Here is a 17,146-nt window from a genome sequence, read left to right on the forward strand (position 1 = left end):
ACTCAATTCCTCCTTACAAAAAATGCAGGAATGTATAAAACATACAGCAATGTAATAAAATAAAGGCCAATTCAAAAGTATAAAAAGTATAAAGATATGAAGTCATGTAAAGGAAAAACAACTTTAAACAGGGAAAGCAGTTCTAAAAATTTGTTTTCAATCTTTCATTTGAAGGTTTTCAGAGTGTATGTTTCAGATGTCTCTGCAATGGACACTGTGACACTGTCATGTCCGATGACAACAAGGCAGGTGGAAAGTCTTTGGAGCTGCTGAAGAAGTGGTGTCATGTGATTTATGGGGGGAGTCTACGTAATGATGCGAGCATCGGCCTTTTGGACCTGTTGAAGTTTCTGAAGACATTTGGAGGGTAGATCAAAAGGAACAAAACCACAGTAACTGATGCCTGATGTAATGAGAGCATGTATGAAAATGGCAGCATTATTCTCTGTCAGGGATATGAGGAGGAATTGAGGAATCAATTAATGTTGCAGAGGTAGAAGTATACCAACCAAGTTACAATGTTGATATGGGGTCCTAGAGATTAAGTACAGTCAAGTAAGACACCCACATTCCTAACTGAGTGATAGGACATACAGTGGAGTTATCAACACTTGAAAAAATGAAACATTTTAACTTTGACTAAAATAGACTGAGACAACAGTCTGGACTCTTCTGTTTTATTGCTGTTCATTTGTAAAAAGATGAAGAAGGACGACCCAAAACAGAAGTCGTAGGATAGTATTAAAGGATACACATAGATGGAGGAAAATAAGAACTGTTGAGTATGGAGTCAGCTTGCCATGAGGAGGTCAGTTGTGACTTTAAGCAATGTATGAAATTATTTTAAATTTTCAAATTTTTCAGATTTAGTTTATTTTACTGATAATAGTCATAGATTTGAGTTGCAGGCTTTTTTGTCAAGTATTTTCAATAGAAATAGTAAATTCGATGTGGGATAAAAGTGATGGGACTTCCCTGCCACTGTCACCTATGTGCTTGCTCTTGGAATTTCAGACTAGCTTTTTTAAAGCGTCTTGAGACAATTTGTATTGTAATTGACGTCATAAAAATAAAACTGAATTGAATTATTGGACAGGACAGAGAAAGCAGGCAGGCTTTTATTAGATGGGTTAGAAGAAGATCTCATTTGCAGATTGGTGGTTTGGAACAGTGCATTATTGTTACACTACAATCCATTTGTGTTCACTACTGTACCTAGCTGATTTGGCAAGTGAGTGATACAGGACCAATGCAGTATTTGCCGGATAGCATTTACAATGTGAACAGCAGAGGGCAGCAGTTGCTTGCTGAGTAAATTGACCAGTTCAGGTATACCCTTCTTCTAATTTTCAGGTTTGTATATACAAAAGGAGGCAAGGTGAAACACAAGGGTAGAACAGTCAAGGTAATAGGCATGCACCTTGTTTTGCCTTGTTTTTAAAGTAATGCCAATATGATGTGTGGTACAGCCACATTGAAATCATTTAATGATTTTATGTCACACAAGCATAGTAGTGTTTATGACAACATTTTAATTAAATTTTTGTCAATGCGCTGGTCGATCCTGTAATTTCTATTTACTGCTCGACTCTAACCAAAGTTTACCATTCCTTATACACTGGCTGGCCAAAAAAGGTCACACACAGTAATATTTTGTTGGACCACCTTTAGCTTTAATTACAGGACACATACTTTGTGGCACTGTTTGGATAAACTTCTACACCAAGATCTTGAATTGATGATGGGCACTGGCCACTGCCCAAAGTCTCCTCCAGCACATCCTAAAGATTCTCAATAGGGTTAAAGTCTGGACTCTGTAGCGACCAATCCATGAGATCCCTGAACCACTCTTTCACTATTTGAATCCTGACATTATCATCTTGGAATATGCCCGTGGCAACAGGGAAGAAAAAAATCAATTAATGGAATAACCATGTATTAAGTATATTCCGGTAGTCAGCTGACCTCATTCTTTGGACATTATGTTGTTGAACCTAGACCTGAGCAACTGCAGCAACCCCAGATCGTAGCATTGCCCCCACAGGCTGGTACAGTAGACACTAGGCATGATGGGAGAATCACTTCATCTGCCTGTCCTCTTACCCTGATGCCCCATCACTCTGGAACAGGGTCAGTCTGGACTCATCGGACCACATGACCTTGCTCTCTAGCAGACTGAAGCCTTTTCTCCCTGTCAGCCTCACTGATTAGTGATTTTCTCAAGGATACAAAGCTGTTCAGTCCCAGTCCCTTGAGTTCAAACTGTACGTGGGAAATGCTCTTACTTTCACTATTAAACACAGCTCTGAGTTCTACTTTTGTTTTTCTGAGTGATCGCTGATCACAATCAGGATTTTTTTCACGACCACATTACTTCCTCAAGTGGAAGATTTTAATAATGCGTCTTATCCCAATTTTAGTAGTTTCTGCTTCAATCTCTTCCAATGTTTCTCTGCTTGTTGCATGCCAATGATTTGACCCTTCTCAAGCAGACTAAGATACTTTCCACCACCATGGGATGTGTCTTTCAATATGGTTGTTTAAGAAATGAGAAACTATGCATAGCATCAGTTGGGGTTAAATAACTTGCCAGCTGAAAGATAATCACGCATGGAATAATTATCCAATAGGAGGCTTGTACCTACTGTATTTGCTTAGTTAAATCCAGGTGGCGCCTTTTTTGGACAGGCAGTGTAGCTCATCACACATAAAAAAAAACAATACAAAAACACATTGACCTGTGCAGTGCGGAGGTTCTGGGGTTCAAGGTTGTGTAGGCCTGGCCTCACAGGCAGCTTCCCCAGGCCAGGAGAGCTGTGGATGGGAGGAGGCTGCACAGAGGATGCAGTATTCTGGACCACTGGGACCTGCACACAACATTGTAAGGAGTATAACAACTCAGGTATCTCTGGGACACTTCCCAAGATCATATTTTCATATCTTTTTTATATTTTTATTTTATTTTATTTTATTTTATCTAAACACTGAATACTTGCCATGAGTAGCCTAAATAATATTTTATTCTATAGTCAGATCTTTTACAGTTAGACTGCTCTGTGCAAGTATTGATCAATGTCTCAAAAACAAATCAGCAGTTTTTAAACTCAGAACATTTTTGACACATTATTCATTTTGTCAGAACATATATATCCCACACAAATGCTTGTCGTTTTCCACTACAACACGCATCACACTCTTCCCAGTCTTATTGGCCTCCTTAACCACCCATGTTTGTCAATATCAAATATTATATGACATGAAATGATAACTCATTTATACAAAACCTTTAATGTTTTAATTTAAAGTGGGGTAAAGACTTATGGGATCTTTTACACTGAAGAGAGAATTGACAACATAGTTTTAGACTGAAATGTGTCCTGTAGAGTATAAATCTCTTTCAGTTCTTTAAATGTATTTATTTACATTCCATAAGTGAATGTTCCACTGCCAGGCAGTATAAATGAGATCCTGCAGATAGAACTTCACTGCCATAATATGGAACAATGGAATCAGTGGCATTTGATTGTGAAAGTGTCACATCGGGATAAACACTGACCTTTTGCACCACATTTTCCTTTTGCATCTGGCTTTGTCTGAGCTTCTTGAGCAGCACAAGGCGGGCTTCTTCCAGTCGCAGCTCTTCCCTCAGAGCTTTGATCATCTGTTGCCTTTCCTCTTCTGTCTTTCCCTAGAATATGAACACACACGCAATTGGAGTGACATGAACTCTTTCAACTATGGACTATTTGTGTCTTCAAGATCACTCATCCAGTGGCCAACAGGGAGAAGTTGGGAACATGGACATACAGTAGATGAATTGGTTTAATGTGTGGTGCTGACATGAATTACATGATGTTGCAGGAAGTGACCAGGCAGTAACATGACATCACCTGGACTGATTCTCAGCTCTACTGTGTAGAACTACAAAACCTAATCATTAGGATTATATTTACTGATTTCATTATTAACTGTACTGAATATTGAACAGATAGTTTAGAATATTTCATGAGACGGATCTTCATACTTGAGACTTATCTAAATAACAGTGCCCCAAAATAACCGTGGCTGATGAAGCATAAGTTGTTAACTGCTGTAACAACACGATACCAACGAGACTATTGATTAACAGGTCTTTAACTGCTGGTATGATATACTTAGACAATGAGGCTGGTCTTGGACAACCTTTTGCATGTTTGTCACACTTAAATGTTTCAGACTGGCAAACAGTAGAGGGTTTTTGAGCATGAACTATATTTTTAAGGTACAGTAATTTTCATGTCACAGCATCTCAATGGGATCCAGGTCAGACCACTCCGAAGTCTTCATTTAGTTTTACTTCAGCCATTCAGAGGTGGACTTGCTTGGATCTCTCAGCTTGAGGTCACGTACAGATGGCCGGACATTCTCCTTCAGGTTTTTTTCGTCAGAATTCATGCTTTCATTTATCACAGCAAGTCTTCCAGGCCCTGAGGGAGCAGAACAGCCCCAGACCATCACACTACCACCTCCAGTTTTAACTGTTGGTATGATGTTCTTTTTCTGAAATGTGGTGTTACTTTTAAGCCAGATGTGATGGGACACACGCCTTCCAACAAGGTCAACCTTTGGTAAGGTAAGGTGTCAGTCCACGGAGTATTTTCCCAAAAGTCCTGACACGACTCTTCATGTTCTTTTTGGTCACTAGGCAGGATGAGTCTTGATCTCTAACATGAGGCCATTTTTACCCAGTCTCTTTCTTGTGGTGGAGTCATGAACACTGACCTTAACCAAGTGGTCTGTAATTCTTGGATGTTGTTTAGGGGTTTTCTGTGACCTCTTGGATGAGTCGTTGCTGCACTCTTGGGGTAATTTTGGCTGTCCGGCCACTCCTGGGAAAGTTCACAACTTTTGCAGTCCAAAACCTTTAGAAATGGCTTTATAACCTTTTCCAGACTGATAGAGCTCAGTTACTGTCTTTCTATGGCAGTAACCACTCCTGGGTGTGGCTAGATAAACTGAATTCAGGTGTGATAAACCACAGTAAAATTATGTTTTAACAGGAGGGGCAAACAGCTTTTCCACACAGGGCCATGTAGGTTTGGATTTTGTTTTCCCTTAATAATAAAAACCTTCACTTAACCTGCATTTTGTGTACTAGTGTTATATTTGTGTTATATTTACATTAGTTTGATGATCTGAAACAATTAAGTGTGACACACATGCAAAAATATAAAAAAATTAGAAAGGAGACCAACACTTTTTCACCACTGTATAACCTTAATTTGATTGATTTTGAGAGAAAGCATTTCTCTTTACACAACAGAATTCATTTGACTTGTTCTATCTGCAGTCAGCCATGAACAATAGTAACCCTTAAGTAGTAGTAGCAACTGTCAGATCATGAACTTTCCCGGACCTTTTTCAGGCTTCCTTAGAGATTATGAGAAATAAAAAATTCACAACATTTCCATCATTTGACCGATTTGCATAGAATTTAAAATGCTAGGGCACAATGTACAAATTCAAATATCCACATCCATACACAGTAACAGTTCGAAGTAACCTCTGACTACTGGTAGTTTACTAGTGTGGAAAAACTGACCTTAAGTTGGCTTAGTTAAAAGGAGATTTTTCCAAAATGGAAACACACACTGCCACACACGGCCACACAAAATGACATCTCACTAATTCTTAATGATAAGGTTTCACACAATCTTTTCACACCCAACTTGTTTTTCCTGTTTGAAAAATCCAGGGGCTTTTTTTCCTATTTCGGAAGCAAATGCACACAAGGAAGATCTTTGTCAAGATCTTAAGCATAAAACTTTAAAATACACTGCAGTTCCACTGTTCGGTCGATTTTACAGCTGATAGTGCACAATGTACAAAATCTACAATTTGCTCACAAATTAATGACATAGGGTTCAGAAACTCATTTCACAGAAATATTGTCTTGGCCTGTATCATCAGATGTGGCTTCATTATAGGACTTGTATGGGTCATATGCTTAAATAAAGTGCATTCACCTTCAATATAGTGCCCCGTGTGGTTGACCTTTGTAACTATTTTCCTGCAAACCATTTGGGGCCCTTTTATCTACTATTAAAGTGGCACCTTTACACCATTTATGATAAAAAAACAACAACAACCTGGTACTTGGAACCCCAATAACAATAACAATAATAATAATAACAACAACAATAACAATAATAATAATAATAATAATAATAATAATAATAACAACAATAACAATCAAAATGAATAGTTTGACATTCATTCACTTTTGGTGGACCCCTAATAAAACAACAACAATAATGGCTCTGATATGCTATTCTCACTTAAAGCATTACAATTAATTCAGTTTATTTCCCCAGTCTGTGCAGATTGCTGTTGATCATTTTACCTTGAACATACTGAGGTTGGCCTGGTGCATACGCTCTTCAAGCCGAGGTGTTGTTCTAGGACTTGACACCTCGTTGTCTGACAGGATGATTACATCTGGAGATGGAGTTTGTCTGTCATGGTCCACATCACTTGATAGAAAAAAAACAAACAAAAAAAAACAAAACAAGGTCAACAAAGAGTCTTGTCAACTTTTCTACATATTAAATATTAATAATAAATATTCATCACAATTTGACATGAGCGTATTTTAGTTGTTCAAAACGTGCCTAAATCCATTATATAGACATTATATATACACTTGTGATTACATGGTCCTATTACATTATAGGACCAGTGTTTACATTACATATTTTATTTGACTGACAGTTTATTATTACAATTAAAAATTAAATTATGGCTTATTATATATAGTATGCCAATATTAGACCCATTATGAAACCAGATGAGAAGGAGTTTGAATTTTGCGTCATGTGGGCAAAACACTGCACACTTAAGCACTGAGAGAAATTAAATTATTTATTAATTGAACTCTTTAGTGTTCTAAGGGGAGTTCTAAGAAGTATTGACACGTTTTTGTTGGTTTAATTTGGTTGTGGAAATATGACACATTCAAGATGCTGCTTTGCTGGCAATAAAACAGCCACAAAATTAGAGCCAGTGTGTTGCATGACTCCTTATAGTAGGGGTGGCTAACCTTGTACTACTGATAACCGCATTCTACAGATCGCCAAAGGTCAACCCACTGATGAATTAGTGGCTCAAGAGGGGTTTAAGTGCCTCAATTCCTGAGGTACCTAATAGGCCTTTAGGTGGAAATATTCAACTATATAATGTCAGGATTTAGTTCCACTGCCTTGCAAGGTTGTTCATGATAGCTAACTATTATGGCCATTATTAAAGTTATTTTTTTCTGTGAAACAAACTAACTTATCTTTAATAGGGATGTCCGATAATATCGGCCGATATTAGCTTATTTTTGTATTATCGGTGCATATTGTTATTGGTTTTACCACCGATAATGAAAACAGATAACATCATGCCCGGGCTGTGCTGCTGCACGCTCCTGCTGCTGCTGCTTGTGGGATCCTGAGACATCGAACGCGATTGATGACCTTATCAAACCGCACCTGGAGCCAAAACAACAACTTGTAGCTAGTGTGGCTAACAGGTTACTTAAAATTAGCTACCTAAAATTAGTCTGGGCAAAAAAAAAAAAAACACCTGCATATATTGGTATACCATATCAGGAATCAGGAAGGAGTGATATTGGAATTAGAAATTAAGAATTTGGAGTAAAAGTAAAATTGGCAAAAAGTCAATACATCCCTAATCTTTAATGTCAGAATTTTAGTATTTTAAAGTTGGAAAAAAGCAACTTTCTTCTCTGTACAATGTTTTCAGAGAGAAACAGTGCGCCTTCTTTGAAGTACGATATTCTCACCATCTTCTCCCAGAGCTCATGTCCACTGGCTCGTCCAGGATGTTCTCCTTCCCATTTTTACTTGGTCCAACATGACTGCTGTGGACTCCCAGCCTCAGAGTCCCATTCAGCTTCTCCTCATAAGCAGCACCCATTAGACTCTGGTGGTGTAGAGTACTAGCGCTGGGGCCCTTCCCGTCTCCCAGTGTACCTGCAACCTCTATGGCTGCTAGGTCAGCTAGGTCTTTGCGTTTAAGTAGTGCCAGCATTTTGAGGCGCTCCATGGCCTCATGACCCTCCATTTTTAGGCGCTTGGCCAATGCTTCCTCTCGTTCACTAGGTGACTCCAGGCCTCGCTTTAGCAGGTTGAGCCGCAGCGCCTCCTCAGACATCCGCTCCATCCTGAAGGACACAAAAGAGGAAAAATGTGATCTCAAGGTCTTAACTGGGCTTGTAAAGTAAAATTAGAGTACATCATTCCTGAGAAAAAATGTCTGATATTTGAACAAACCAGCCAAACAAACACATCCACTCATGTCAATATTAAAAAAGGGACATGAGAGTGTACTTGCAGGAAGATGTGTTGTACTTTATGTATTTACATATCTCATCATCTCAACAATTAACCACTCACACATTTAATGGTTTTCATGTGTCCCATAAACCAGCTGTTAATGGTTGAGAACATAGACATAAAGATGGAAAGCAAAACTGCTCCTCAAAAGTGAAGCCAAAGCAAGTACAGCTCTCCCTGGTGGCTGACTGCAGTATAGGTCATAAGCTCCACCCCCTCCAGGTTAGTGGATGGGACTTGGGCCAACTTAAAACGAATGTACACATCAAATATATTTTTTTCCCAAGGATTGTTTTAGTCATTTTGTTAAAAAAATACTGGTGTGTGCAAGTGATCATTTTTCTGACTAGTTTCATTTTAGTTTATGAAGTGGCCCCGTAGGGCCGTGAATCCAACATTTTTTTGTAACTGCTGGACAGCCCTAGAAAAACAGTGTCAGTTTGGCCAATGCAAGGAAGTGGGGATGCATTATCCATATTGATACAGTTCATATTCTATGGTTGAGACTCCTAAAGACCTCTGAGCTGTCCTGAAGGGATGGCTCATTGGCGTCACCAACAACAGTATACACTGTAGGGTCACAGTAAGTTACTCCCCCCTACTCAAAGGACTGTGAGAGAGTGCTGTGTTTTTGTGTTTGTGGAAACATGGCTCAGCAGCAGTGTTCCAGGCGGCACTATACAGCTGGTCCAGCTACCATGCCACCGAGCGGACAGAACTATCGCCCACGGCGGCGGGCTCTGTGTTTACATCAACGCTGCCTGGTGCCGTGTTGCTGTCTTGGTCAGTAAACACTGTTCCCCACTGCTGGAGTTCATGGTTCTTAAGTGCCGGCCATTTTATCTACCGAGGGAATTTACAGCCATACTGTTTGTGGCTGTCTATATCCCCCCCAGCTCCAACAACAACAACAGGAGTGACACACTGAATGAACTATACCAACACATCAGTGAGCAGCAGACAGCCCACCCAGATGCTTTCCTTATCCTGGCTGGGGATTTCAACCATACTGAGCCCAAGACTGTGTTTCACAAACTATATCAGCATATTATCTTTCCAACACGGGGAAATAACACTTAGTGCGTTTACATGCACAGTCCTTGTCCCAGTTTACATGCAATGGAGAAACTCTAATAACTGAGGGAACATGTCCTTCTCCTCCACACTAGGTGGCGATATGTGTCTTTTCAGCAGAGTAATACCGTGTTAATACGGTCCGTTTTCCGGTTGACCTATAATGTCATATAATAAACAAGAGTCGTTCATGCGGCAGACCGGCATCTGCATCATGCACCTGGCTGCTGGACTTCCTGACCAGGAGAACACAGGCAGTACGGGTCGGCAGCAACACATCCAGCACCATCACCCTAAACACGGGGGCCCTCCAGGGATGTGTTTTGAGCCCCCTCTTCTTCACCCTGCTGACCCACAGCTGCACACCGATGCACAACTCCAACCTCCTCATCAAGTTTGTAGATGACACGACTGTGGTGGGTCTCATCAGCAACAGGAATGAAACGGACTACAGGAGTGAGGTGAGTGGGCCAGGGCCACCAGACTGAGGGACAGCTTCATCCACCGGACTGAACTCTCTTCCTGATTTTTTTCACGTACTCCTCAAACTAGAGATGAGTATCTCCATGGACCTCCTGAATCTGTAGGATTGGATTGATTTAGAGATGGTTCAGTTTTGAAACATTTTGTCTTGGTTATGAAATAGATTTTCACAAAAATAATGTTATCATCGGGTCCAGAGATTTTGGGATATTTCCAATATTTTCCCTCTGTGTCAAATGTTGCATATGGCTTTGTTTTGTCCAGCTTTTCTCTGTGATCATTATTTTTAAATCCAGTCAATTAATCAATTCCCTTCTTTTCAGATTAGTTGGTTTATTATTTGGTTAACCACTAAACAATACAACAGAACCTCTCCCATCAAACCTTACTCACACATAATCATATTTTAACATGAAATCTATGAACGAAGAGCCCACTTCAAACTAACTTTTTCTAATTATACTATTTACAACAAAAGTGAAGATTCATTCAGTGTTGGCCTAATTAGGAACGTGTTGTTTATGATATTTTGACATTTATTAGAAAACTTTATTCTGTAGAGGGTCATCATTCACACTAACATGCATACCTACAGCCAGTTTAGAATCCCCTCAGGCACAGAAAGAATATACAAACTCTACAGATTGTCCTCAGTCAGCTAACAGGTTGGAACCCAGAGCCAGCTGCAACCACTGCTAACCAGTGCACCACTATACTGACAGCAGTCACATTATTTAAATGCTAAACATTGCTTACACCAACATGGTACAGAAACAAACTGCTTACAACTTATAAATGCAGTGAAAAGCAGCAAAGCCATACTAGCAACTACCACCTGTTCGAAAGTCTTAGCTAACTGCTGCTGTAAAAATACAGACACTGCTTGTTTATCTGACATTGTAGAGACAATGTCAAATTGCTGTGTGGCTCACAGTTGTTCAGACCTTGCATTAAGATCCAATCTGGGCTATACAATTGCATGTTGCCTGTTTTACATATCTGGCATTAAACATCTGTCTCCTTAAGCATCTCCATATCCGATCCCAGTCTCTGTATGCAAATAAACGTAAACATCATCTGGGGCGCAGTAGAATATGTTAACAGCGAGAATCGAGTTGTTTTATGTGTGTGCATCATGACTTTGACGTACACAAAGTTAATTATTTATTGAGTACACATTAGAATTCTTACTGAAACCCTGGAAGTTTCTTTATATAATATATTAAATACTTTCATTTGTTAATTATTGGATTTATTTATTTTTTAGTTAGTTGACAGCTATAAGGACAGAATCATTTGAAAGGCTAGTATTACTAATGAATGAACATCACTTTCACATCACGGTGCCTTTTCCTTTTCAGGTGATCATATACACTCACTGGCCACTTTATTAGGTACACCTTGCTAGTAAAAGTAAAAAAACACGCCTAAATGCATCTAATTGCAGCCATTTTTGGCTGATTAGATATTTGTGTTAACAAGCAATTGAACAAGTGACAAGCAATTAGCAAGTGAGTGTATAACAACAGTCATAATTTTTTCTGAATGAATGAGACAAAACTCTGTTCATGCAGGAGCATCCCTGTTGAGTATATGGGTCTATAATGCAACTCAGGACATAATACATTTACACTGTCAAAAGATTGCAGACATATGCAGACACACACAACACAGACCACCTTCAAATGTGGTTACAATTCAAATCTCTCAAATGCTTTCACAATGCATCCTGGGGGTATTCACATCTGTCTTTCACGTGATCAGACTGTCCAGTTTGGCTCTTAATGCAAGGTCTGAAGAGGCCCTCAGAGGTTGTGCTGCAGTTATGGATAGGTGTACATAGATTTAAATAAGCAGTGTTTCTTTTTAAAGAATGTGCAGCCTTTTCATTCTCAGATTCAAGCTTCTCTTTGGCAGCAGTAGCTAGCATGGTTGGGGATAAACATGCTGCAAAGCATGATGTACAGTACCAGTCAAAAGTTGGGACACACCTAATGTTATGTTTTTTTCTTTATTTTCATGACTATTTACATTGTAGATTCTCATTGAAGGCATCAAAACTATGAATTAACACATATGGAATTGTGTAGTAAACACAAGAATGCGCAGACTTTTCATTCTCAGATTCAAGCTTCTCTTTGGCAGCAGTAGCTAGCATGGTTGGGGATAAACATGCTGCAAAGCATGATGTACAGTACCAGTCAAAAGTTGGGACACACCTAATGTTATGTTTTTTCTTTATTTTCGTGACTATTTACATTGTAGATTCTCATTGAAGGCATCAAAACTATGAATTAACACATATGGAATTGTGTAGTAAACAAAAGAGTGTGAAATAACTCATATTATACATTTTAGATTCTTTAAAGCAGCCACCCTTTGCTTTGACTACTGCTTTGCTCTCTCTCAGCATTCTCTCGATGAGCTTCATGAGGTGGTCACCTCAAATGGTTTTTCAACAGTCTTTAAGTAGTTCCCAGAGATATTGAGCACTTATTGGCCCTTTTGCCTTCATTCAGGTGACTGTGGAGGCCAGGTTATCTGGTGTAGCCCTCCATCACTCCCCTTCTTAGTCAAATAGCCCTTACACAGCCTGGAGTGTGTTTGGGGTCATTGTCCTGTTGAAAAAACCATGGCATGGCATGTTGCTGCAGGATGCTGTGGTAGACATGCAAGTTGAGTGTGCATTTAATTTTGAATAAATCCTCAACAGTGTCACTACCAAAGCATCACATCTCCTCCATGCTTCACGTTAGGAACTATGCACAGAACATGTTCGCACGTCGGGTGGCAACACGATAAGCCAGTTCAATCATTTGAAGAGGAAGCATCCTAAACAATATGCTGAGAGCCAACAGCGAGGGGCCCGGCGGCACTGCAGGCAGAGGCAGCAGCTAGTGTAAGACCAAAACAGTCAACATTAACACAGGCATTTAACAAAGGCACTCCGTAAGATAAGTCAAGCAAGCGATGGAAAAAGGTAACAGAAGCAGTTACCTTTTATCTTGCAAAAGATATGGTACCTTTCAAGACGGTAGAAAACGAGGGGTTCAAACGCCTGCTTAAAGTAGTTGACCCGTGGTTCGAGCTGCCCAGTCGAAAATATTTCTCCAACACTGCCATGCCACGTCTCTACTCTGAATGCCGAGAAAATATTGCCTGTTTTTAATTTTTCAATTTAAATTGAAATTGAAATTTTATTTTTTAAAATATGATATTTTTGCCATATCGCCCACCCCTACTGTGAAGTGAAAACCATTTCAGGTGACTACATCATGAAGCTCATTGAGAGATGACCAAGGGTTTGCAGCACTGTCAACAAAGCAAAAGGTGGCTACTTAGAGGAATCTAAAATATTAAACATATTTTATTATAATAGTTAATCAACATTTTTTCTTTGGTACATAATTCCATATATCTTGCTTCATATATTTGATCTTGTCTTCAGTATGTACCTAGAATGTAGATAGTAGTAAAAAAAAACATTGAGTGAAAAAGTGCGTCCAAACCTTTGACTAGTAGTGTGTTCCACACAAACTGACGGGTTTACGTAGTCATAGTGGTCGTAGTCAGTCAATAGTTGTTGCTGGACTAATTTACACGTGGATATTGTATAGTACTAAAGGGAAACCTACAGGCTTTATACAAAGTGGCTTGTGGTGGGTGTTGCTCAGTTGGCAGTGCGGGTGTACCACGAACTAGAGAGTTAGGAGTGATCCCGATACATGTTGAAGTGTCCTTGAGCAAGACACTGAACTCCAAGTGCTCCCAGTGTCATGTGACTGTAAAGCCCATTGAACAACAATATGAAGAAAAGTGCTCTTTTAATACAAAACTCACTGTATCTCACTGTAGCATTTTCCAACAGTGACTTGTGCTAAAAAGGGACAAGAAAACAGAAAACTCTCTAATATGTACCCATTATACAGTGTGGTAGCACCATGAATATTTTCCAATGTGTGAATGCGGAATATTGCTTGGACAAGTGTAGAGAATCGCAAAAATTTGTTGGGTATTACCAAAGTCTAAGACTGAAACATTACTTTTCTGGATAATTTGTGTAGCCTTCTGCATATTTCTAAATGTGTATAACTTAATCTTGTTTTCCACTGTTAGCCAGACAACACTACAATCAATGAGCACTGCAAAACCGCATAAACTTTGATCAGCAATGAATTTAACAAAAGTCTCATGTACTCTGTGACTATAATTCAGGCAGATTTAATTGACTGCATTAGCACTTAATCAGCTTCCCATTAGCAGATTGTATCTGTGAAATTCTATCATTTACTCTAATCTAATGCATCATGGAGCTGTAGCTGCCACTGCTCTAATCTGGTCATTCTGTGCTCCCCTAGTGTTATCCTCTTCACATACAGAGCAGCCTCTTTAATACGTAGGAGTCTTAATGATCCACACAATCCTCCCCACTTCCTCTTCTTCAATTAATTTGAGAAGCAGCAGCAGGACCATTGCCTCCATTTTCAGAGAAAAAACACAAGTAGTAACACAAGTAGTAATCTCGTACAAGCCTCCATCTTTAATCAGGCAAGGAGCTCAGCTGAAAATGTCTCTAATGAGCCAATCACAGTTGGCCTTTTTTGCACGTCATCAACTAGCAGCTCACACCCTCCCACTCTAACTACCCGTTTCCCGGTCAACGACACTGCCACCAGCCTTTACATAATATAATGACTGTTACAGTGAGCCACAAGACAAGCAGCACGCACATTTTCCCTCCCACCACCACCTCCCATTCATCTCCACCTTCATAAACTTCATAAGCTTTGGGTATTCTGCCATACCAAGGCAAGATAGAGACAAAGAGGGTGGAGGATGAAAGAATACTACAGCCACAGTCACACTATTCATATGACTAAAAGCAGAAGTCTCATCTTCTACTACCACTTATTCTCTCTAGGGTCGCAGGGGTTGCTGGAGCCTATCCCAGCTATCATCAGGCGAGAGGCGGGGTACACCCTGGACAGGTCCACCAGCCTATCACAGGACTAACACAGAGACAAACAACCATTCGCACACTCACACCTAGGGTCAAGTTAGAGTCACCAATTAGCCTAACGAGCATGTCTTTGGAGGTGGGAGGAAACCGGAGTACCCGCTCTAAAAGCAGAAGTTAGACAGGTAAATAGATACAGGTAAATATTTTTATCTTTTATGTGATTATGTTGAACATTAAACCTTACACTGCTACCATTGTGCTGCAAAAATATGGCATACTAAGTGATGTAGCACTCCCTTATAAAGCAGAAGATATATTCAGTCCAGACATCCACATACAGCCAGCATTCCAACAGAAGGCAGGATTTTACCTCGCTTGCTCCAGCTACATAGTACCACAAAGAAATCCTTCCCTGCTTCTCTACCCTCCCCCAATTCCTCAAACTCCCGTCTTTTCCTCCCCCCACATTTCACTGTAAAAATAAACACATGCTTATTTTCATGGGCCCCTCAAATGTAGTGCGATCTGAGACTCCCATTTCTTCATATTACACCAGCCAATCAGGTGTGGATATGTGTGGACGAGTGTGCATGCTGGGTGGGGTTTGGGGTTAAGAAATGACAGCCAAAATACACAGTGAGTTTTTCCCCCCTTCATCTTGAGATATCCTTAAACGTCTTTGTGTGTGTGTGTGTGTGTGTGTGTAGACAGGGCTAGAAAGGAGACAGAGATGGCAGCTCTCTCTTGACATAATGCCAACTCCTAATTCCATCCTCCCATCCCCCAAAACCCTCAAAACACACACACACACACACACACACACACACACACACACACACACACACACACACACACACACACACACACACACACACCAATCTTTTTATGCTTCTCAGAATAAAGCCATCAGCCTTCCTCTTACACTCCTACTATACATCTACAGCAAAGACCTCCTGTCTTTCCCTATCTATGTGGCACCAGATTAACATGCTTTGTTAAATTGACTGGGTCTTATGGTCACAAGCTCATTTGGGACTGCAGTATTGAATCTTTTGCTGATTTCATGCAAGATAAACATCAGAATTTATTTGGCTAACCTTCCATTTTCTGCCTGTTTACCAAATAATCACACTTTCTTCTTTGTTTGATTACGTGATGGATACTTATCATATCTTAAAATACTTATCAATACTGTGCAAGGAAAAAAAGTAAAGTCATACCTATTCCCGAGTATGATGTCCCCTCACATTGTCTGTGTGCACACCTAAGAGATATAACAACCAATGGCCAGCTGGCCACCGCAAGATTACAGCCAACAGCCAGCTGGCACATACGTTCTTGCGTCTATGGGAAAAGCATTAACTTTTCATACAAGCAAGTGGCAGTAGTCTATATTTGCCTTTCAATGAGGAAAACTGAAAGAACTGTTGAATGAGAGGCTAGGAAAAGCTGCAATCCCTTGTACAGAGGTGGGCTCTCTGATCAGTTGGTTAATTCATTCTAGAGATGATCATGTAGAAAGGGTAATAAACACCAACACTACTCAACACTAGCAAAGAGCCGACCAGAGACCAGAGACCAGATTGAGTCAAAAACATGGATTGGACCACCCAACCACTTCATCTGCAAAAAGCAATGACGCAATTCTGAGACACTTTCAATTTCTTTGTTTTACTCATTGCTTCGTTAACTGTTGCATTTCAGGCCAAAACTCCATTCTCCCTAGAGGTAATGGTAATGGCAACACCGCTTTTCCAGGGTGACTAATAACTAGGGGTGGGGATTGGCAAGAACAAGAATAAAACCAAAACAAAAAGAAGCGAATGGAAATACAAGATTTTGCATGGTTACTAATAATCCTTGTGGTTTAACCATTGCAATTGCAGACATAGGTTTGAACACAATTTAAACATAGCTACACACATGCAAGGGAGGCTCAAACCTCCTGCTCCACAATTTCCTTTGTTCTGATATAACTTATCAATTTCATGTCACTTGCAATATATATATTCACTCATTGGCCACTTTATTAGGTACACCTTGCTAGTAAATGGTTGGACCCACTTTTGCCTTCATCCTTCGTGGTATACCTTAACAAGGTGTTGGAAACATTCCTCAGACATTTTGGTTCATATTGACATGATAGCATCACAGTTGCTGCAGATTTTAATCTCACATTACACCACATCCCAAAGGTGCTCTATTGGACTGAGATCTGGTGACTGTGGAGGCCACTGGAGTTCAGTGAACT

General features: G+C 39.9%; 1 protein-coding gene across 1 annotated transcript in view; it reads right to left on the reverse strand.

Moving 5' to 3' along the window:
• Positions 1–17,146, reverse strand: part of gatad2b (GATA zinc finger domain containing 2B) — a 54,243-nt gene that overhangs the window by 15,136 nt on the left and 21,961 nt on the right. The window contains exons 2-5 of the mRNA XM_047604762.1: positions 7,826–8,206; positions 6,383–6,512; positions 3,557–3,688; positions 2,739–2,867 (exon numbers count right to left, since the gene is read on the reverse strand). Coding sequence (XP_047460718.1) covers positions 2,739–2,867; positions 3,557–3,688; positions 6,383–6,512; positions 7,826–8,205 — 771 coding nt within the window. The 5' untranslated portion in view covers position 8,206. The remainder of the gene's footprint in view (positions 1–2,738; positions 2,868–3,556; positions 3,689–6,382; positions 6,513–7,825; positions 8,207–17,146) is intronic.

The sequence above is a fragment of the Mugil cephalus genome, chromosome 14 (genome assembly GCF_022458985.1).
Source record: "Mugil cephalus isolate CIBA_MC_2020 chromosome 14, CIBA_Mcephalus_1.1, whole genome shotgun sequence".
Taxonomy (NCBI): domain Eukaryota; kingdom Metazoa; phylum Chordata; class Actinopteri; order Mugiliformes; family Mugilidae; genus Mugil; species Mugil cephalus.